At 39.5% G+C, this 24338-nt stretch overlaps 1 protein-coding gene across 6 annotated transcripts in view; it reads right to left on the bottom strand.

Moving 5' to 3' along the window:
• Window positions 1–24338, bottom strand: part of NHSL1 (NHS like 1) — a 241304-nt gene that overhangs the window by 95064 nt on the left and 121902 nt on the right. Inside the window, exon 1 of one of the 6 annotated variants that reach the window (XM_041737117.1) lies at window positions 19326–19781. The exons of the other annotated variants lie outside the window; for them this stretch is intronic. Coding sequence (XP_041593051.1) covers window positions 19326–19341 — 16 coding nt within the window. The 5' untranslated portion in view covers window positions 19342–19781. Of the gene's footprint in view, window positions 1–19325; window positions 19782–24338 lie in introns of those variants that run through there. 6 annotated transcript variants of the gene reach the window in all.

The following is a 24338-nucleotide window of genomic DNA, read 5'->3' on the forward strand; positions in this document are numbered from 1 at the left end:
ATTCTTACTGCTGTGTGATGAAGAGAACACTTATCTGTTGCATTATTTTTTTTTTTAAGATTTTATTTATTTATTTTTGAGAGACAGAGAGAGAGAGAGAGGCAGAGACACAGGCAGAGGGAGAAGCAGGCTCCATGCAGGAAGCCCGACATGGGACTCGATCCTGGGTCTCCAGGATCACGCCCAGGGCGGAAGGCGGCACTAAAGTGCTGAGCCACCCGGGCTGCCCATCTGTTGCATTATTAATGCCCATTTGGTTTTATTCTAGTTTGGGGCTTTTATGAATAGTGCAGCTTTGGACATTCTCAGAGATTTCATTTGGTGAACACATTTATACCTTGATGTTGGGCATATTCCTAGAAGGGGAAGTTGCTGGTTTATAGGGAACGTGTATATTCGGCTTTAGCAGATACTGCCAAAAAACGTTTTCTAAAAAGGAAGGACTAGTACAGTGATTTAACGGTTTTCTTCCCATCGTAAAAGGGCACCCCAGTAAAAACAGAACTTTAAAATATTGAAGGATATCATAAAAATTATCACAGGGTCATTCTTAAATATCAGAAATAAACTAAAAAGAAAGTCTTTATAAAAATCATCTGAATGATGGAAGCCCTGCTTGCTAAAGTTTCATGTAATAAAAGCTAAAGAGAAAGGAAATTGGTTGAAAGGATTTTGAAAAGGTTGGTGTATATAGCGACGAGGCTGTCTACAAACTATGCTGAAGAGAGTAAGTAGTCTTTGGCCTAGGACAGCAATTTCTAATTCTCACCCTACTATGTGAGACCTGGAAGCTTAAGGTCTCCAGGCCTTGGGTGTTTCACATCAGAAATGATAGAAGGCCCATAGTTGAGCTCTCAGTTCCATTTTGGGCACAAAATAATGTGATATAGGTAGATAAAAGAGATTGCTTCTGGCTTGTCAGAAACAGCAGGATCCAGTCCTATATGCTCATTATATAATGCACCCAAAGCTGGAAGATATAAAACCAAGCATATATTCTTGTTGCAAAACAAAACAAAGAGGTTAGCTGGGCTGATACATGTAGGGGAGTTCTAAGGACAACTTAAGTGTTAGAAAAACATTCTGGGATCTTATAAGGAAGTCTTTTAGAAAAAAAATATATTTGAAAATATTTGGCCAAATGATCCCGAGACTAAAAATAAATTTTAAAATGTGCTCTTGGCTTCCCAAGTCATAATATTAAAACATCATATTTTGGAGCACCTAGATGGCTCAGTGGTTGAGCATATGCCTTTGGCTCAGGGCATGATCTTGGGGTCCTGGGATTGAGTCCTGCATCAGGCTCCCCGGAGGAGCCTGCTTCTCCCTCTCTGTCTCTCATGAATAAATGAGTAAAATCTTATTTTTTTTAAAGATTTTATTTATTTATTCATGAGAGACACAACAGAGAGAGAGAGAGAGAGATAGAGAGAGAGGCAGAGACATAGGCAGAGGGAGAAACAGGCTCCATGCAGGGAGCCCAACATGGGACTCGATCCCAGGTCTCCAGGATCATGCCCTGGGCTGAAGGTGGCGCTAAACCACTGGGCCACTGGGGCTGCCCATAAATGAATAATATCTCCAAAAAAATCGTATTTTGCCATATACAGCTCCCACTTCTCTTCCTTCTTATATAGGATGCCCCCCTGCTGTCTTTTTTACCCAGAATACCTATGACATATGAAACTCATTCCAGTGGGCTTACCATTTTTCTCCTATTTTAATTATGTTTTTCAGTAAGTATATTTCTTTATACTTTTCCTCAAGTGCTTGATTTTTATTCTTTTTTGTTTAAAAATAAAAACAAAAAAGGTTTACTGTAGGTTTACTAATTTTCCTCTGCATGCAGTTTTGGCTACATACCATTAGTTCTGAAATTTAACTTTCTCTCTATTACTACTTCCTAAGGAGTTTGCTTTTGCCTTTAAATATCTACTTGTCTTTCTTCCTTTTATCCGTAATACTAAGGAATTTTAAAATAACCTGACATGATCTTAAGTTGAATAAAATCCATCTTTTAATATCCACAAGAAGTCTGTCATTCTTGATGCCTTTTTTAGAAATTGCTCCAGCATCTATCCTGCCTCTTTGCACTTAAAGATATGCTTCAAAAGGTACTATGCCCTGTCGTGTGGGTAAATTTAGCTTGTCTTTGCTTTCCAGTGTTTAAACAGGAAAAGCAAATTGAGCCAGCTGTATAAGTAGTACCAAATCTCTGCCTCCCTTTCTCTGTCTCCTCCTCTTCATCCTATTGACACAGGAGGTCAAGACCAGCTCTGTGAGGCTGCACTGGATTTTGTACAGATAAGGATTTCTTTCATAGTCACATATTTTGGAAACTTTAGTTAAGTACAGAGAAAAAAAAAACACCACGGAACACCAAAGACCATACAGACATTTAGATGACCATTCCAATTGTACTCAACAGCCCCAGTGTGAGATTCTGAAGCTGAGAGGGAAAAAGTGAAAAAAAAAAAAAAAAAAAAAAAAAACAAACCAAAACACACTAAAAACAAAAAACAAAAACCCACAACTTTTTAAAATCTGAAGTGACAAAAGAGTATATGAGGCTTATAAGGCTTGTCACACCAAGAAAACAAATCTCCTCATTTACATACATGAACAGAAGCTAAATTTCTAGCTCACATTAAATGGCAAGTCAGAGTGCAGCAGGATTACCAGTGTCCAGACATTTGCTGAGGGCATTTCCAAATGAAAAGTAGAAAGAAATGGGTACATACTAGGACCCTTACCAATCCACTTAGGAAACTGAAAACCCAAAGTGAAAAGATCCTGTTTGGCACTACAGTGTGACAAATACCAGTGAGAGGTACAGAGGCTGTGAGCATTTAACACACCAGGACAGAAAGAAAAACATCCGTTAATAGTTATTGGATCTAGCCGAGGTTCCAGGTGAGCTTGACATGCATTATCCCATTTAAAGTTCATGAAAATCTTATCAGTTAGGGAATTACCATCTGCATCTTAGGAATAAAAGAGCAGAGACCCAGGGAAGTTAAGTGACTTGCCCCACGGCTGGTCGCACAATTCTACTGGTAAAGCCCAAGTCATCAGTAATTAAAAAGCCCCAAACAAGAACCAATGAATAAGATGCCAGATCCTGCTTTTTATTTATTCACCTTATAATTCCTCCCCTGGGGAACACAGGCCATTTTCCAATTCACATTTTGTAATTTACTGGGAACTGGTAAACTGTATATCTAAGACTCAGATGAGAAGATTATGGGGAGAAAAGCAAGTTATCTGACATTATTATAAGGCTTCATAAGTCAATATAATTTCTCACAATTACATGATAAGCCTAAAATATCAAGATTTTGTTTCTGCTATTTACTTTTTAAAAATATATTCCTAACACTCCAGGAATAACTGGAGTAAGAGAGAAAGTGAAGGACAATGGTAGAATGGAGAGAAAGAGCTAAAGCTTTCCATTCAGAAAGAAGAAATGTGAACACAGAAGAAAAGAAACAACAACCAAAAAAAAGCAAAGCAGATCCGGGTTAATAATTGTGCCAGGTTTTAGGATCAAGGAAGAAAGGAAGTGCAGTGTGACAATTTAGTAGCCAGCATGGCATTTGAACGCTACTGCATGGATTTGCTCTCATACTAAGTAAATGTTTCTTTGGTTTTTTTTTTTTTAAGATTTATTTATTTGAGAGAGAGAGCATATGCATAAAAAGGGAGAGACAGAGGAAGAGTGCATCGCAAGCAAGCGGACTCCACACTGAGCACAGAGCCCATCACAGGGCTCAATCTCATAACCCTAAAATCATGACCTGAGTCAAAACCAAAAGTCAGTCACTTAACCAACTTTGCCACCCAAGTGCCCCTACGTAAATGTTTCTTTCAAAAAAAAAACAAAACAACAAATATGCTAAGATACAGAAGAGAGACTAGCCTTAGAAAAGAAAATGTAGACAATCTCTGAATGATGAAATTAATATGCTAATTAAATAAAACTCATTTCCAAATTAAGGATTACAGTTTAGGATTATACTTATAAAATAACTAAAGCAAGCAAGCAAAAAAAAAAAAAAAAAACCTAAAAAGCAAAAACAGAAAACCTGTCAGATTTTTTTTTTAAGATTTTATTTAGTTATCCATGAGAGATGGGGCTGGGGCATGGGCAGAGGAAGAAGCAGGCTCACCATGGAGCAGGGAGCCAGAGGGCCACTCAATCCCAAGAATGCTGGATCATGACCTGAGCCAAAGGCAGATGCTTAACTGACTAAGCCACCCAGGTGCCCCACCTGTCAGGTTTTAAAACTTCATTGGCAGTAGTGGCCCATCAAGTCAGTAGCACTGTCTTTTTAATTTTCATTCTTTGACTAGTCATTAAAAGAATTATTTCATGTTTGAGAGGAACAAATGTATAATTTATGATTTTTCCTCTAGAAAGATGTAGGTAGTCGTCACTTAATTCCTATAAAGGTGAGTGATGATGTACAGTTATCAGCTCTGTTAATTTCTGACTCAATTATTATCATCCTGTACAGATGCCACCGTTCTAATATTTCAAGCCAACTGATACCAAGCCAACTGCGTTAATATTTCATATAGATAAATTCACCACATCGGCAAAGCACAGCCCAGACTTAAGGCTTCTGCCTATCCCGTACTGCACAAGAAAATAAATGGCTTTTAGAATTGCAATGAGAATACAGTATTTTTTATTTATTTATTTTATTTTTTTTTAAACATTTAATTTTTTTTTATTTTTTAATTTTATTTATTTATGATAGGCATACAGTGAGAGAGAGAGAGAGAGGCAGAGACACAGGCAGAGGGAGAAGCAGGCCCCATGCACCGGGAGCCCGACGTGGGATTCGATCCCGGGTCTCCAGGATCGCGCCCCGGGCCAAAGGCAGGCGCCAAACCGCTGCACCACCCAGGGATCCCGAGAATACAGTATTTTTTAAAGGATGTCAAATCAACTCCTCTATTTTCATTAACAAAAACCAAGTATATTTCAAGCATTTGGGCTTTGAGGAGAGGAGGCCTTTGGCCAACAGAAGAGCTCTCACAAAGACAACATTAGAAAAACAGTGCAAAAAAGAAGTAAACATCTCAGATGTCCCTTTATACAACACTTGGAAAAACGGAGAATGAGCCTTTGATATTCTACCAAAAACAATCTTCATTCCTCTGATTTATTATTGTTAAGTGTTCCTGGACAAAGTCAGCATATAATATGTATGATCAGCCTTGATTTTTTCTCTGGAGGCCTTAGAAGCCTGAGACACACTTAGGGCATGCCTTGTATCAACTATGATGCTGCAGACGTCAGGGAGACATCTCAGATCAGCCAGAAGTAAGGACCCCTTGCAGCTGTCAGAAGGGGAATTCAAGTCTAGTGTTTTCAGACTTGGTCCATTCAATATCAAGGTCCACTGGAAATCAAGCATTCCTGATGGAAAGTTCCCCAAACCAAGAAGTTCCTGTACCCCAGTCCCTTTTTTTTTTTGTTAGCATAGTATTCTTCTTCTGCTGTTTCAACAAATTACAATGAATTTGGCACTTAAAACAATACCTGATTATTATCTCACAGTTCTGTAGGTCCAAAGTCCAGAAGGCTTCGGGGGGGGGGGGGGTCTTCTGGTTAAGATTTCACAAGCCTAAATCAAGATGTTGACTGGCCTTCTATTTGGGGGCTATGGAAAAATATCTGCTTCCAAGCTCATTCAGGTTGTTGGCAAAATTCAGTTCCTTCTCACAGTTTCATAGTGATTCCCTTCAACTTCAAGTCAGCAACACACCGAATCCTTCCCAGGCTTAGAACCTCCTTGACTCCACCTTTGCCAGCAGCGGGGAGAAAGCTCTGTTCCTAGAGGCTCCTGTGATTATATTAGACCCAACTGGATAATCCAGGCTAATCTCCTTTTAAGGTCACTGAGTCGTAACCTTAATTATATCTGCAAAGTCCCTTTTTGCCATGTGAACATACTGGTAGGCATGGCAGCAGGGGGTAAAAATCCTCGGGGCCAAAATTTTACCCATCAGGGTTGGCAGAGTAGAGTTTTCCATTATTCAGACTCCTCGATGCCAGTTAAGAATCAGACCATTTCACCTTGATAATCAGTTATCAATCAATCATTAGTTGTTTATTTGTGTTTTTCTTGAGTGAGTTACTATTTTTAGTTTGCACCACCATTCCAGGTAATAAACACTATATCCCTAGTCCTGAATACCTATCTCTGGTTGACAACATCCATATCACATACCCTTATAGAATATCGTGTTACTGCACCCTAAACATGATTTTCCCTGGTAAAATCCAAATTATTTTACGATTTCTTGGCATAGTGACTTCTCCTCCCAAGGCAAATCATCTTAATTGAAACTTTTTGTGCATTTCAACACTTTAGAGATTATTTACAGAGAATAGCTGGAAGGAGGCACAGTGTCCCAGGTGTGAACAGTTTATAACCTTATACATGGGTAGGGTAATGTTTTCTACTTTGTTTCTAAGCCAGATGATGTTTCTAAGCCAGATGATACACCAGAATCTTCACATTTTTTCACATTTTTTTTACAATTTTCAAGTATTAATGAATTAATTCAACCAGCTAACATTTATGTGATTCTTGGTATCAAGGACAAGAAAGAATGTGTTCCCTGCCTCACTGCCTAGCACAAGAAAACTGCTGTATGACCCTGTGGCAGGCAGCGCAGAGAAGTTAAGACCAGCTTTGGAATGTTACTGTGGAGGACTTCTATAGGAGGTAACATCTGAACTTAGTCCTGTCAGTCCAATTAAATGTTAGGGTAATGATGCACTAGGGGAGAAATAGAGATTCCTTCTAAGCAGAGGGTCCTGGTACATACAGAGAAAGAGGAACAAAAGTCGGGAATCTAGAAGAGAGATTGGCTAGTGGGACCTGAGGCTTAACAGGAAAACAGGAAGGCATCCTTTCATGAAAGGGCTCATCTCCATCATGGTAAGTAAGTTGACTTTATTCTAAAAACAATGATATGGTGAGAGGACTGTGCAGTATTTACCACAGAAGAAATCACATTCTGAAGAGAGTCTGGGTAGGTCCAGTGAGCAAGGAGCCTAGACTCCAGGGGTTAGGAGCCTGAAACGGGGAGGACAGATGGGTTCCAGAGCATATTAGAGAGGGAGAATTGACAGGAAGTGTAGGAGAAGGGGAGAGAAGGGGACAGAGGACTATCGATTTCCCCCTACATTCTAGGCACCTCATCTCCTTCAATTCTACAGAATCACCCCATCAGGCAGGCAGGGCAGTCACTTGAAATTTCTTAGTTTGGGAAAATGGCTCAGAGTGTGTAAGTGGCTTTCCCAGGGTCAGTAAATGTAGACTCAGGATCAGAAACCCTCTCTGATTCCCAGGTTCAGAGTCTTTCTGCTTCATGTGCAGAAATTTTACTCATAGTTAAAAATATCAAGGAGATGTCGGCTCATAATCCTGAACGGGCATTTTAGTAAGATTTCAACTGGTCATGAAAATGGTGGGTCTGTCATCTTCATTTTTCTGAGCTGAAAAGACAACCCTCTAGGTCAAAGTTCTTGTAACTTTTTTTTTAAGATTTTATTTATTAATTAATGAGAGACAGAGACAGAGTGAGAGGCAGAGACACAGGCAGAAGGAGAAGCAGGCTCCATGCAGGGAGCCTGACGTGGGACTCGATCCCGGAACCCCAGGATCACGCCCTGAGCTGAAGGTGGCACTAAACTACTGAGCCACCCAGACTGCCCAGTTCTTGTAACTTTTAATAACCATAACAATTCACAGTGATAAAGGAAAGGAATCAAGCCCCTAACACAGCTAAGAGCTCAATCACTCAACAGATATTAATAGAGCAGCTCGAGGTATATATACCCTGACATAAGGTCCTGAATAATAACCAGCTTGTTCTCATGGTGTCTAGTACAGACAGAAAAACAGTGACCAAATTGTATGCATATTTACAAAGAAAATGGGGAACAAAGGTTATAATGGAAATAGGATGAACTGCATACAGGGGAACCCTAGAAAATAAACCAGCAGATCTGAAAATTTAGAACAAGGGATGAGAAGACCAAAGGAAGTAAAATTTCAATGGAAGTATTTAAACAGATGTTAAACGGAAAAAAAAAAAAAACCCTCATATTTAAATGGTCTGCTAAGAGAAAATAATGCATACTTCTACAGATAATTTTACCACTTTTCTTTTCTTGTCCATTATCAATTGCCCATTCACCAGACTATGAATTGGAGTGGTGGTGGTGGTGTGTATTTAAACCTAAGGGGAAGAAAGTGCTTGGATAAGGGGTGTGTTTCTCTTTACGAGTACATCCTCAATCTCTTAGTCAAGAAAAGTGCAAGGCCTTCAGAATGGGGCTTGAGAGGAACCAGGAAGGCACTGGCCATTTCCCTGAGTGACCTTCTACTTCAAAGGCCAAGAAGGCACCTGAGAAATGTACCTCCCTCCCTGTCACCACAATGTTTAACTTTCTAGAAATACATTACTTTTCTCCTCTCTACCAGCTTCCCACTTGTAAGAATAAGCTATTTATGAAATCAGTGCATTAGATTTTTCTATCTGGCTGTTACAGAAAATAAGACTCTGAAAGTTAAAAGTCTTATAGGTAATGCTCTGCTTATTTCCTACATATTTGCAGCTAAATATAGAAAACTCCATTTTTATATTTTAAGCTATCCTCAAAAAAGCCCATTCATTTCCAGGGGGATTGATGTTTAAAGTCCGTTTCACCTGAACTAGGTTACATATTACATTTCATACCTTTAATCCACGAATATCAACTGTAATTACTTCTTGGTCAAGCTAATGGGCTAGGTCTCCAAGAAACTTAGAATCTAGTAGGGAAGCCAAAGCACCAATCACTACCACACACAAAAAAGTAGTACATGTCCCAAAGAACATGTAAATCACACTCAATGAGAGGACTTTTGCTATTCCTTATAACACACAAAGCTCAGCAAAACAAATATATGCGTAAGAATAAAAATTGAGCTGCTTATTAAACATGTAAGGGAGATTTCTAATTTGGATAGGCTCCCTGTCAAAAAAGCCATGGGGATCAATTTTCCAAAATCCCAACCAAAACACTTAACAAACCTATTTAGTGAAGACTAAAGGTACATCTCGGTAGCTGCATTAAATCCACAGGTTGCTACCTTTAATGCCAAAATGAGATAGGGTAGAATGATCTTCATTCCCATGGCAGAGAAGACAAAGGAATCCCGTTAAAGATCACATCTTCTGTGACCATCAAACAAGAACACGACTCACCTGGGACTCTTCTTCCACCAGAGTAAAGGATTTGACAGAGCTTAAGCCCAGAGCCTTGTAGCTTAAGTAACAACCCCTCTTCTCTATGGTTTAGGTTTGGCCTAAGATTGACACCTAAGATTGATTGATACAGAGAAACTGCCAAGACTCCTCGAGCTTTTCCTGCAAGTGAAATGTAGTTTTGAGTAAATTTGTGGAACCATCACTTACAGTTTTAAGGGTTCACTCTAGCCACTGGGTTGAAACAGTCTGTAAAGGAGAATTAAGATAGAGGCTGGCCAGGTGGGACTCAGGCAGGTAGGGGGCAGGGGTGGTGTGGAAGGTAGTTGGATTATGGAAAAGATTTGAAAAATTGAGTGAATGGGATTCTCTGACGCACTGAATGTGGGGAATGAAAGAAAACGGAGGCATATATGACTTCAAGGTCAACTGGAAAGATGAGTTTGCCCTCTAACTGAAATGAGAAACGCTGCTGTGGAAGAGAGGGGCAACCGTGAGGGGGACAAGGAGTTTTGATACCTTTTGATACCAAGGTCAACTGGAAAGATGAATTTGCCCTCTTAACTGAAATGAGAAAGGCTGCTGTGGAAGAGATACGGGGGGTGGGGGCGCAACCGTGAGGGGGACAAGGAGTTTTGATACCTTCATGACATCTACAAGACATCAAGGTAGAAATGTGGAGTGGGAAGATGGATATTCACATCTGAAGTTTAGGAGAAAGGTCTAGGCTGGAAATAGAAATTTGGGTGCTACCAGCATATCACAAACAGTAGATTCCCTTTCTGGAAAACAGCACTGGGCTCTCGACACGGACTAGAGAATTATCTTATAGTAAGGATTCTGTGTGTGGTGAGGAAAGTACTACTTTGGCAGAGGGAAGCCTGTTCTGTCATTTCTCTACAGGGCATCCATTATAGACATAATTCTAGCATCACACCAAGATGCTAGGGGCCCATATCAAAAAAGACACAGAGAAAGGTAGTTGCTTTTCTTTTTCTTTTTTAAAGATTTTATTTATTTATTCATGGAAGACACAGAGAGAGAGAGAGAGAGAGAGGCAGAGACACAGGCAGAGGGAGAGAAGGAGGCTCTCTGCAAGGAGCCCGACGTGGGACTCGATCCTGGGCCCCCAGGGTCACATCCTGGGCTGAAGGCGGCGCCAAACCGCTGAGCCACCCAGGCTGCCCGGTAGTTGCTTTTCATGCACAGAACATGGAGGTCACCTTCCATAAGGCAAAGGGGAAATTAAAGCAAAGAAAATCTAGTCAAACACAGTCCAAAACAGTAGTCTGGGAGAACCCTCTGGTATGTCATGTGTCAAAGGAATCTCATCTATTTCAGGGGCTCCTGTTTTCTCCTCGGCTCCCAGACACTTTATCTTCTGCAGATAACACGCCAACAATGGATCTATTCAATAATTTCACAAAGGTGAGTGAGGAAAAGGGAGCAAGTAACATAAACTCATTTCCAGCCAAATTTGCTATCATAAGCCAAAAAGCACATAAAGATTCCTAACATTTGTCATACCAACATTAACTTTCTGTGGGAAGCAGAAAAGACACTGGACATTCAAGCCTTAGATGTTCTCAGTAGGTAACTGAAAAGAAGCCATCTCTATAGTAGTCTGATAAACCCAATCTAAAAGTGATGGTAAGTATCAAACTAATGTTTTATATTCAAAACAAGCTTAAAGCTGTCAAAAATTTACTCATCTGTATTCAGTACTTTCAGCGTTTCTTGAGTGCATTTTTGGAGGGGTGGATACACAATGTCATCCTTCCAGGATGCTACTTGTTTCAAGCTACCTTTGCAATTCATGGGTAATTCAGTTGGACATTTACCCTTACTAGCCTATTCTATGAGATGAAAAGCAGGCTACCAATTACTGAAGAATTAGGAATACAGTGAGATGAGAAATAAGGAGACTTCATTACCACCAATTCCTCACTTAGCAGTCAACCTAAAATAAGGATGTTGTTACCCATATAAAATCCATCCATCCATTCTGCTCATATAGTTATGGAGAGTTGTGTGAAAACAAAACAATTTTATAAAAGGCATCCTGAGTAGTTCCAAATCTTGCTTAAATTTTTTAGCAAGTATTTGTTCTGCCAGGAAACATTTCCAAAAAGGAAAGGTTTTGAAATTGCTGTGGTAGCAAACAATAGCATTGAAGCAGTCAGGATCAGGTTGGTATCAGGATACTCTCGCTGGCTTCCATGGCTTTCAAAATACTTCTACTACTATCATGCTCGTTTGCCAGTAAATGTGACTTTTAATACTTTGTGTTCATCCAGGTGTATTTATAAAACTGTGATTCCAGAAAACTTTACAAACGTTGGTGTAAATATGCTCTGATAAAAATCCAAAAGTATGGCTTACACCCCATATAGTTACATCATATTCACATATTAAGGTACAAATTAGTCTTTACTTTCACAAGCCCAAGGTAGGTCTAATCAGTAACTTTATAAAGCACTCAGATCAAATCTAAATAGCATCACTATATACTTGTGAGAAAATGCCCAGGATTTTATATGTTATTATTTAATCTTCAATATTTTATCAGATAGTTGTATTCTAATAGCTAAGGAGACTTTACTCAAGCTTATATTAGTAAGGGACAGAGTTGGGATTTACTGAATCTTCTTCACTAATCTGTTACTCTTGTGATTTGTGTCATAATTGCCAGGAAAACCTTTTAAAAAGCCTCTGGCTTTGCTTTGTTCTCAAAGTCCACCTTGGGGAGAGAAGAACCCCCAAAGTGCTCACAGGTGGACAGGAGAGCAGAGGAGAAGGTGTTGGGTACTGAAGAAACCCAGGGGCATCAGAGATGGAAGGCTTTCCTAGACACAGAGGAGGGGGTGTGCCTGCATATGATAAGTGCCCATCAATATGTGACAAATAAACTTTTTTTTTTTTTTAAGTCCAACAGCTTGAACTCACGACCCTGAGATCAAGACCAGAGCTGAGGTCAAGAGGTGGATGCTTAACTGACTGAGCCTCCCAGGCACCCCTGACGAATAAACTCTTATATCTAAAATTCTACCAAAACATTTTGGCCAGATAAGATGAACTTCAGAAGTAATTCAGAATATCAACAGATTTGGGGTGAATGTAGATGAACAAATTAGCCACCTTGGGATAGTACTGGCCTTTTTTGCATAAAACGGAGTATTCTAGGACGCCTGGGTAGCTCAGCAGTTGAGCATCTGCCTATGGCTCAGGTCATGATCCTGGGGTCCTGGGATCGAGCCCCACATTGGGCTCCAGCAGGGAGTCTGCTTCTCCCTTTGCCTGTGTCTCTGCCTCTGTCTCTCATAAATAAATAAAGTCCTTAAAACAACAACAACAACAACAAAAATTGGGTATTCTTTTACAGCAACACTTTTCCAGGAAAAAGAAGAAGGGACCAGAGCTTTCTTTGTCCTCTGATAATTTGTAAAGGGTCTGGATAAAGCAAAAATCCAACTTGCAGGAGATGGATTGCTAGGAAGGAGCAATGGTGTACCAGCGGGCACAGATGCTTCCACATGCTTCATTTTCCTCTGCCCTGCCCTATTGTCTCATCTCTAGGCATTGTCTAAAAACCCGTTTGCCTTTGCTGAGGAACTTTTTCTGTTTGAAAACAGAGAAGTCACTGCTCTTAACTTCTGGTGTAAATCAGTTTCCCCAGGTGATCTCCTGCCAACTCTAGACTCTCCTGGACTCAGGCCTCTTTCCCAAGGCTGCCCTGAATAGTGTAGACCCTCTGCCTCCCCTTCCTGAGAACACCCTTAGAAGTCATGGTCCAGCCTTCCCTCACTCCTACTCCTACTGTCAACAGTGGCTCACTTAGAACAGCAGAGGCATTTGTCACAACTTTCATTCTAAAGTTTCAGAAACAATGAAGCCTGCATAATTTTGAAATAAAGATCACAAATACCTTCTTGGCAGTCACCAGAGCAGAGATTTTCCCTTTGTTTTCAAATGCTGTCTTGCAAAAATTCTCAAGAGCAAACATACATAATCTGACCTTTGAAAACCACTCTGCACTTAAATAGAAATTTACTTATACTATACTTCACACAGTTTCTAAAGCTCACTTTATGCTATTTATATCTTTTTGTTATTAAGAAGACATTCCAAGGGAAAAGTAGTCATGAGTGCTCACATTTCTCTTACCGTGCACACCCCCCACCCACATACAAATTAAACCTGAGTTCAAGTCAGCATGGCTTTTTGTCTCTGAGGCTCTAGGTATCAGCCACATTTTGACAGCTACAACAATAAAGAATTTAAACCCAAGGTTAATAAAACCCTGGTAAGTGTCACGTAATCAGCAGATGCAGGATAAGCACTGCTAACATTGTATCAAAGAGTTTGTCATTACATTGCCTGTCAAATTAAGACCTCTTCATTTCAAATTCAATTGTTATGTATGATTCTATAAAATAATTGACATTTTTTAATTTGAGACTATCCACCTTCCCACCCAGTGTCCCCCAATAAAAAATCCTGACAAGTTGTTTAATCATGTAAAAGCTATTAATTGCTTAAAGACCCTTCGGTTGTTTTCAAGCAGTGTTTCCTTCTGATGTTTAAAATAGGAAAATGCGTACCCCTGCATACCTTTGTGCCTGCTTGATGGTGGTGACATGGTGTCCCGAGCGGGAAATTGCCTTCATCACAGTGATCCATTTGTCTCCGTCTGTTAACTATCACCTTTTCTAACACTGTGCTGACTGACTACTGATCACACCTCTGTACCTAAAGGTAGTTTAATCCCATTTAGGTATGACACAGCTCCCCCAATGGGCAATCAGAAGAATAGATAAGAGAGGGAAAGATCGGAAAAAAGAGGAGACAAGAAGAGGTAAAAATGGAATAGGAGATATTAAAATGGAAAACTTAACTAAAGCCTTTGCCAGTGCTTTTGGTAATTCAAGTCATTTGATTCAGTTCTACCAAATTACCCAGAGCACTATCTTTGCACAGAGCATGTTCCAGGACTAAGAAGACCCCTGGCTCTGTGGGCTTCAGGCAGCAAAGCTCTGCTAACTGCCTTTTCATTCCTTAAGGATAGCATCTCCTAGTTTATAATTGTATCATTTATTCAGCATGGTGATCTAGTTTCTCCTTCCATTAACATATTTAAAAAAACAAGATTTTGATTAGTAGCACAAGGAAGGAAAAATTAGAAAGCACGATAGTTTCAAAGGAAAGACAAAGGAAATAAAGGGTTAGCTTTGTTTGGTTTATTAAATTTCAAGGGCTTTGCCCGCCAGTTTGAAAACTGCATGATATCACCAGTGTGTTTATTAAAAGTGCTACTTTAAATTGCAGATTAAGCAAATGTGAATTCCCCTTGGTAGCTGTGGATTATTGACTAACAATTATATGCAATTTTTAAATGAAAAGAAGAGGGAAAATAGGAAAGACTTGCAGGACTATAGTTCTAAAAGCTGCTGCTAATTTAAGTAAAACTCTAAATGTATGTTTAGTAAAATGTCCAGATTCACAAAGATGCAACATCCTCAAGGTCACTTTGCATTTTGATTATTAAAATCTTTAAAAGTGACGCTCAGAATCAAATAGCAAAATAGTATGAACTTTGCTAAATGCTTCCTGGACAGTTTAATACTGATTTAAGAAGGGGTGGGGAACCTTCCAGAGCAAATGGTTACTTGCTAGCTAATTTGAAAAATGCACTTGTTTCAGCACAGAAATAACAAATCTGTTTCTGATTCCAGACATTATTTTCCAAATGTTGCCAAGAAAAGAATCTAAGGAATTCTTTTACATGCACAACATACAGGAGACAACTGGAAAGCGGTCTGTGATCTGTTCCAGGATGCACGAGGAGGGAGAGAGCAGAGTTTCTAGTATGAACGGCCCTCGTGAGAGCAGAAGCACATGCCTGAGATAGTTCCTAGCTGTAATCTCCAACATAACTCTTTGCTATTATTAGACAATGTAAAGGCTTTCCTAAGTCTGTAACTTGTGAAGCAGAAAAGGATAAAGACAAGATCCTACCATGCTGAGCATGCAGGCAGCTGGGATACACCCACTCCATAGAATTTACCACTTTTCAATCCATGAAACTGGATTTCTAGATCTTGAATGGCAGTTAAGAGCTGAGAAAGAGAAAGAATGGAGTCCAACACACCAAAGCCAGATTTAAATTCTTGGAGAAACGCTGACCAGGTAAAACCTAATATTAATTCAGAAACTAAAAGTCCATGATGCTCATAAAACATACTGAAATTACTCTTATATTCTTATATAATACATATATCGGATAAAAGGGTATATGTATTATTCCTTTCCACATTAAGAATGACATTTTTAAAATAATAGTTTGGTTTTTAAACTCAACTACATAAAGGTATCTTGCTTTCCAATTTTTAAAATTATGTCACAAATAAGCCAATGATTCAAAAGTATGTAATTGAGTATGCATCATTTGTGCTGTATTAATTAGGGGAAGACTTAGCAACAAAATCCACTTTGGAGAGAAGGAGGATAACAGGAGAATTCTGGAAGACTGAATCATTCAACAGACTGAGCTATCTAATGCAACTGTTTAAATTTTGGCTCACACTGAGATGACTGCAGTGAACCAAGTTCAATTTTGTTGTTTTTCCCTTTCTCAGTGGGATAAGAGTTCATGAAGAAAACTGGATCATTTATAGGAAAGAAAAAGGCAACATTTTCTTTGTGTGACTGACCATAGTGGCTACATTCTTCACCCTTCTACCTGCACATAACAAACTGTCTTAAACTTATACTGCCATGAGTTTCAAGTGCATCATCAAAGCAGCTATGCTGGATCATCATTCTTACAGTGCAGTACTCACCATTAAATACGTCTCTTATAAGGCTACCTCCAATCAGTGATTTTACACATGGTTCGCTCTAATGGGTTGAATAGTGTCCCCATAAACCCATGTCCACCAGGTACCTCAGAATGTGGCCTTATTTGGAAAAAGAGTCTTTGCAGATGTAATCATTTAAGATGAGGTCATATACTGGATTAGGGTGGGCCTGAAATCCAATGACACATGTCCTTTTATAAAAATGATAGAGATACCCCAGGAAGAAGGTCATGTGAAAAGAGAGCTAGAGATGCTACCAAAGCCAAGAAATTCCCAATGCCACCAGAGACTGGAAGAAGCAAGGAAAGATTCTCTGTAAGAGACTTCAGAGGGGACATGACCCTGTCAACACCTTGATTTTGGATGTGAGCCTCCAGAATATGAGAGAAAAAAATTTCTGCTTTAAGCCACTTACCTCCTGGTAATTTGTTACAGAAGCTCTAGGAAACTCATAGATTTGTTTACTAACCAGTGCCAGTTGGCCAATGCTTTCTACCAGTCTACAACAAGGATTCTACAGGAAACAAGATTAAATGTTTAAGGACTTATATAGCTATTTGACATTGTGGTGATACCACATAGCACTTAATGTTGTTTTACAAAATATCTGTGATGGATTGAAAATTAAAAGGAAAAAACAGTCTTCACAGTTAGAGATGCGGTGCAAAGATAATTAATATTTTCAAAGCTGAAGCTGGAGTACTATAATTAAGAAATTTGCATTCTGAATCATCTCAGAGAAACTTGTTTTCTGCTCAGTATTAGTGGTAAAAATATTTTATTCTAATATTTTGAATAGTATATAATCCACAAATGGTTTACAATGGATGCATGGTTGTTAGCTATGAATCATATCATTTGATTAGCTAGAAACTCACTTCCTAGACTGTGGTGGATCATTGATTATACAATGAAGGAATAACACGCCATAGCTTTGTGGACTACAGGGACCTTGGCACAACTTAAGAGAATATCTTCTCAGATGCTGGGAGCTCGGATATTGCTCATACAAAAATGAACGTGGGTGGAGTGAGTGTATCTGAGCTACTTCAATGGCAATAATAAATAGTGACCATAACTACATGAGTTATAAGAGCAGTCAGCAATAACAAAGATGTCATCTCTCTTTCTCTAACACCAAAGTGACCAAAAGCTGAGTAGACATGACTTTAGTGAAAAACAATCTCAACGGAGAAGAGGAAACCCTGCAGCAATGTGGGAGACTGTCTGATGTGAATGTTTTCTCTCGATAATTGAAAAAAAAAAAAATGCAGGAACGTGATTTACCCAAACGAAGGGCAATCATGTTTCCTTTAACATCAATGCTAATCATAACCACAGCCCCTAGAACCTCAGCTAGCCATAGAAAGAGGCCAATTAATGAAAGCCTCTGAAAAAGCCTCCAACAGAGGGAAACACAAACAGTAAGAAACACAAAGCATCTGCAAGTGGCCCTTCATATTCCTGTGTTCAGTGTCACTCACCACTACTTTATCATGAGTTTGTCTCATGTAAAGCACGAAGAGCAACCTAAAAATCATTATTGTAAATCAAGAGGCTATAACTCACAGGAAGAGATCCAAATGTCAACTGTTTGTCCTGGCTGTTGGGAGATCAGAAAGTGGGCTTTAAAGGGGATTGTGTATTCTGATTATAACACACATTTCGGCACAAAAGTACTAGCTTGTCATCACATGCCATTCACTTGACTTTCTAAAATTTCCTAAGTTACCACGGAAACTAAGAGTCCATGAAATTGATAGATGCTTTAATAAAATGAAATTGCTGTTATGGGAATGGGTGGAGACAAATATGTTGAAGCTGCAGAAGTCGTACCCTGCAACAATTCCACACCTGCATTCAATTAAAAATCCTAAACCTTAAGCTATCATTAGATCATAATGATTTCAACTACACTGTGGAAATTATACTAGGTTAGCATACACCCTTCTCCCATAATACTAAATTCTGGCTCTTCATAGTTATATATATTTTTGAGCAAATATTTTTTTAACAAACAGCATCCTGGAAACCTATAACTCATTTCATCTAAAATTGTTTTTTTCAGAACTATTCAAATTCATTTAAGTCTTATAGAGCTCTTTAGAAATCCATTGCAACTAGATATTCTCTATAGCAAGAACTAATTGAATTTTTAGGGAGAGAAAAATGTGATGTGCTTGTTTGTTTTTACTTCCTTGATTTCATCAAATTTGTATCAACCACAGCAACAAATATACCAAACTCAAAGTTTCATATTAAAGACTTTGGTGGTTTTTAAGGCATCGAATTAGAGTTAATCTGTAAAGGTGGAAATTAGAGAATCCATGTCTAGAACCCATTAACGGGCTTTGTGGACAAAGGAGAAATCAGCAAAGCAAGCAAGCCAGGACCACTTTATTTCCCAAAATTGAAAAGCTGTCAAGAATTTTCCATCAACAGAATGACATACACTGAAAGATATGAGCAAAATAGCCTACTCCGGTTCCAAGAGAATTAATTTTAACTCTTCCATTCCAACAATCTCATAGACAAACACACTCTCAAATGTCTAAATTAATTACATTAAGACAAGAGTTGGAACAAAAATAGAGTCTGAAGAAAAAATAGTTGCCTAAAAAGAGGAAACACTCCCTAACTAATCTGGAAGTCTCGACATATATGCTTACCATCTTACAGTACTTAGGAAAGCACTATCATCCAAACACAGCCAGAACAAGAAGTATGTTCTACAATAAAATTAATTTCATTCCTAAATTCACACATTAAAGCTTAAAGCAGTAAAATCACTGAATTGCTTCCCCCTTCCCATTCCCTCTGATCCTTTACAAGAACAACTTATCACATAAAAAACTTCTCTGATAGAACTCATGCTACAACTGTTAACCATTCCTACTTTCATTAAGTTTCCTTCATTCTAGACTTATAGCTACTTTTGTCTATGACAAAACACATCTAAACAGAGAAACATCCTTTCTGTTTAAAAGAAATTCCATCTTCCCAGCAGGAGGTCTTTCTTCCTGTTTGCAACAACAACAAAAAAGAACAATGACTTTTTCACTTTCATACTTACAAACTACCCCCAACTTTGATTTTAATAGTGCAAGCAGCACTGTGACTTAGACTCTCAAGCTAGATGATAGTTTTCCTAACTAACACTTCACCACCTAAATGGACCCAAAGCCCCCTCACCTTTCAGGCAGAACATTCTGAAGCACTTCCATGGAGGAGCTGGTGCTCTACAGTCCCATGTAGCCTGCAGTGCTAGGCACAGCTGTCTCCCAGCCCACCTCCCCACATTCACTGCCAGAGAGCGAGGCAGTCAGCCAGCAACTGTGATTACAGGAAGCCACTGCCCAATCCCCAGCTTTCTGGGCTGAGCTGCTGACACCTCCCTATCTCTCATATGCTGTTTCACACCATGGAATCAGCCAGGATCATCTTGGAAAGTGAGGGGAGCCTGGGGCGAGCAGTCACTGTTCACTTAGCCCAGTGCAGAACCGCAAAAGGGCAAGCCCATTTGTTTGTCTTATCAGCATTTTCCATTGCACCAGATGCAGGACCTCACGTGATCGACTACACAAAAAGGAAATCACTTGATTAGGTTTAACTCTTTGCTATTTAATTATGACTACTATTCTTTGACCTCATTATTCCTTTGTTACTCACACTCTTCGTTTTTTTTTTTTTTTTCCTGGTGTAGAACAACTCATATACGGGGACATAATTAGCACTAAACATTAGGATGTGAAACTACACACAGCTGTCCAAGTCTATATAAATGAGCGGATATATGTGAAGCACTCAACAGTGTCGAACAAACAGTAAGCACCGTGGAAGTGTTGACTACCATTATGATTACTACCACTGCTATCAATAAACTTGAGTGTTAGGATGCAAATCTGAACCGTGTTACACGTCTATGGCATCTTTCAGATGAGGAAACAAGGATCAATACACTTAAGTCAGCATTCAGAGGATATGCATTTCTAACTCTGCTGCAGCCATAATCGGATTGTTCAATTTCTCTTCCATCGAAAAGCTCCATTCGCTCTGGTGAGTTCAAGATTACTGTAAACTTCTCAGCACAGGTTAAAAGCAATAGAAGGAATTTGACTGCGTATCTAAAGAGAAACAGTCTACAAACGTGGATTTGGGAGTACCCCGCTTGAAAGTACTGTGTGAACTGTGAGTGCCCTCGAGAAGCTCAGAGACTTGCAAGTCCCCTGGCCACCGGAAGTGGCCATTGTTTGCAAAGCCTGTTGCTGTGTGCAGGTCTTCCTTTTGACTCCACAGGATGCAGGAAACTGACTCATAGAACCAATCTATCTGTCTGTGCCCTGGGGTGCTCGCTGCAGCCCTCGTGACACGGTGGATGCTCTGTGTGTTCTGGCTTCTAACATACATTTCAGCATACCCTCATTTGGTTTCTACTCCTGTTCTTCCAGGATTACCAGCGGGGCCTGGTTAATGAATTCCGTATCATGAGGAAGTCATTGCACTAGTTGCTATGACCACAAAGAAATGTAAGATCCCTAGCCAGAAGCTGCAGGTTGAAAAAAAAAAAAAACCTGCATGTGGAAAGACAAATAGTGATATTAACTCTTAGAACAGAACTGGAAGGAACCTTATCACTCATCTCATCTGGTAAATGGGTTCAGAGATGAGGTGATTTGCCCAACTAACCGGCAGCTAGCTGAGTCAAGATCAAAATCAAGACACCTGATCTGGCCTTTTCTATTTCACTACATGACCCACCCTCCTCCCCATCCCACCGTCACCCCGCCAAAGATGGGCAGAGTCATTCCTTGTCCTTTCCTGTTTACAAATAGCAGTGGTATTCCTGAAAGTATTCTTCTGGGTTGGATTCGGCTTTCAAAGTTGCACACAGAGAGAACTTCTACAGGTTGGAGAATTAAGACTTCTGAACACAGGTCAGTGCACAGAGTTTGGGGCACTTATATGCTTTTACCAGCACTCTGAATACTCACAGTCAAATCCTTCAAGATAGAGGTGACTTTATATGCTAGAAAGAATAAACTGGAAAGCAAAGAGAACCTGATTGCAGCCACATCTGTAGCATTATCCAGCTGGTCTCTACATCAATTCATGAGCTGTAAACATGGTGCCCTGAATGTAGGGACTAAATTAACTCTTAAGATTCGATCCTCTAGCCTACCCTATTAATTTTTCTCTGTGACATATACATAGATATGTATATGAATACAATATATATAAGCATTTTATTAGATGAATTATGTCAGGAAAAGAGACAAGCTTTCCCTTATAATTTAGTGGAAGAGCTACGTAGGTGAATGAATAAACACAACTGGTAAGACAATTTGGTAAGAAGAACAGAAGAATACACAAAGTTAATAATCATCAATAGCTTCTTGCTTATTAGCTTAGCTAAACTAAGGTACTCTAACTAACCAGGTTAAAACATCTATAATTTAATGTAATGGGCTCAATACTGTCCCCTTCAACATTTGTGTCTACCTAGAACCTTAGGATGTGAACTTATTTGGCAATATAGTCTTCATAGATGTACTTAAGATATGGATGAAGATGAGCTAATACTGGATTAGGGTGGGTTTTTGTTTTTCTTTTAAGATTTTATTTACTTATTTGACAGAGAAAGTGAGAAAACACCAGCACAGGAAGGGGCAGATAGGCGAGGGAGAAGCAGGCTCTCCACTGAGCAGTGAGCCCAATGTGCGGCTCGATTCCAGGACCCCAGGATCATGACCGGAGCTGAAGGCAGATGCCTAATGGACTGAGCCACCCAGCCACCCCAAGAGTGTCTTTAAAAGAGACAGAAAAGACACAGAGACTCAGAGAAGACTGTAGAGACCGAGTCAAAGAATGGAGTTACGTACCCACAAGACAAGGAATGCCTAGAGCCATCCCAAGCTGGAAGAGGCAGGGAAGTATTCTCCCCTAGAGCCTCTGGAGGGAGCATGGCCCTGCGGACAACTTGATTTCTGACTTCTGGCCTCCAGAATTGTGAGAGAATAAACTTCTGTTGTTTTAAGCCACCCATTTGTTGTAATTCATTACAGTACCCCTGGGAAACTAAGACATTTAGCAAAGTAAGCATTCTGAGAGGAGGGGAACAATTTTTTTTTCCTTTTTAAACTAACTTCAATGTATAATTACATGGGCTTAAAAACTGTCACTTCCATACTACTGTGGCTAAATTTTTACTGAAAAGAACAAAACAAAACAAAACAAAACAAAAACACCTTCCTATAATACTAAACAGCATGGATACTACCATATTCTATTAAACTAGTGAAATTATAGGTATCACCATCTGAAAAGGTCACAGCATTAAACTCAAGTCATGGAAATGGAATGTGCTTTTATTAATATCAAATATAAAATTATATATAGGTATTTTTTAAATCCCTTACTTTCAACATCAAACAACTGTGAATATGCTTGGGAAATAAAACATTAAAGGCACACTGTTCAATCTAGGGATAAAAAATAAGAACTACCCATGAAAATGATTATGATCTGTTATCACCGATCACTGCTACTGAGAAGTCTGCAATGAGGGGAGTGGGCCTGGGATGATGTATGCTTGCAGAATTCACCGCCCTCTGGACAGGACACAGGTGCCTTTGCCAGCCATGACCTTAGAGCACAACCACTTCTCTCCCTTAGAGGATTACAACATCCAGCATCGTGTTAAAGTTTAACGCTATTATCTCTGCCAGAGGGAGTGGTAGCCACACATACAGCCAAAAATTTTCAGATACTTACATCTTCCAAACCACTCCAGTGCTATGAAATTTGTTGTTTAAAAAAAAATGCTGTTGTTTCAATAAAACAGTGAGGATATGAGTAAATTAGGAATTAATGTACATGATACATAGAATTAGTGAATCTAGGTGGGTTCAACATTCTACTGTGTTCCTGGCAAAACACAAGACAGAACTATACAAGAAAAATAGGCAAACCCTATTTTATTTCTCTGCATCTTGACCCTTACTCTTACCAAAATAAGTCAGACAAAGATGAAAAAACTCTTCTCTGTACTCATTCCAGAGTTTGTTTTGTATCTATTAGAAAAGTATTCCACCAAGCAAGGCCTGTTTTCAGACCTCTATCTCTACATATGCAGCTCAATGTTTTAAAAGTCAGAGGAGATTAAAAACATATTCCCAAGCCCCATTTTCTATTTTTCCCTATACTACAAGAGACTGAAGATACTTACCTTCCAATACTTTAAAGATTAGAATGACCATAGAAGAAGCCCCTCTGGTGGCCAAGGCTGAATGATACCATCTGAACATCTTAAGGAAGGTTTAGTCATTCCCAGCTCCCCAACTGTTCTACAGTACTTCAGTTTTTACCAACATTCTCAGTTTTTCCCTGTATTTGGCTCCTTACTGTAAAAGCCACCTCTAATCTCATTTATGCCACCCTGGCTCTCCCAACAGCCAACTGACTTGATTTGCTTTTTGTTAAGAACTCTTGGGTCCATCTGGTTCTTTTTTCCCAGGGAATGAGTCTCCAAGTTGACCTGAGCTCTTAGCTTAGATGATTTTGTAGCCTTTCCTGATCTCTCTTAGATGTGTAGACTTGTCCTAACTCCACTGCCATCCACTGGGCTCCAGTCTATAACTCTACCCCCTGCCTTAGAAACATAGTCCACCTCATAAGCAACAGCAGCAGGAAGGAGGCTTCACTGGAGCAACCTTGCTTCCATCCGTCCTGCCTGATGTAGCTTCCAAAGGTACCACCAGTGGCTGAGATGTTTCTCCAAGATATCACACTCCTTGATACGTTTATAGTAGTTTATTTTTTCTTTCTAAATCTGACCACTTAATCTCCTTTCATTCTTACTACATCTTTCCAAAAGAGCTCCAATTGCTCTAGTTGCTCCTTTAGGAAAATAACATCATCATCATCATGACGTTTCCACTTATGTAAAAAACACAAGGTAGAATAAACCCCAAATTCCTCATCTAGCAATAAAGGCTCACCTGACACTTGGGACTCAAATCTTTTCCCAAAAATTTCCGGCAATTTCCCCCTTCAGGGGCCCTATCAGCAGGCCTTGTACCATATTCCGTATGGTCTTATATCTCCACCATCTTTGAGTAAGCCATCATTTCCTTTATCTGAAATGCAGCCCTCACTCCCACAGCCTGTTTTTACTTCTCTTAAGCCTTCCTGGACCATGCTCCTCTC

This window comes from Vulpes lagopus, chromosome 2 (genome assembly GCF_018345385.1).
Source record: "Vulpes lagopus strain Blue_001 chromosome 2, ASM1834538v1, whole genome shotgun sequence".
Lineage (NCBI taxonomy): Eukaryota > Metazoa > Chordata > Mammalia > Carnivora > Canidae > Vulpes > Vulpes lagopus.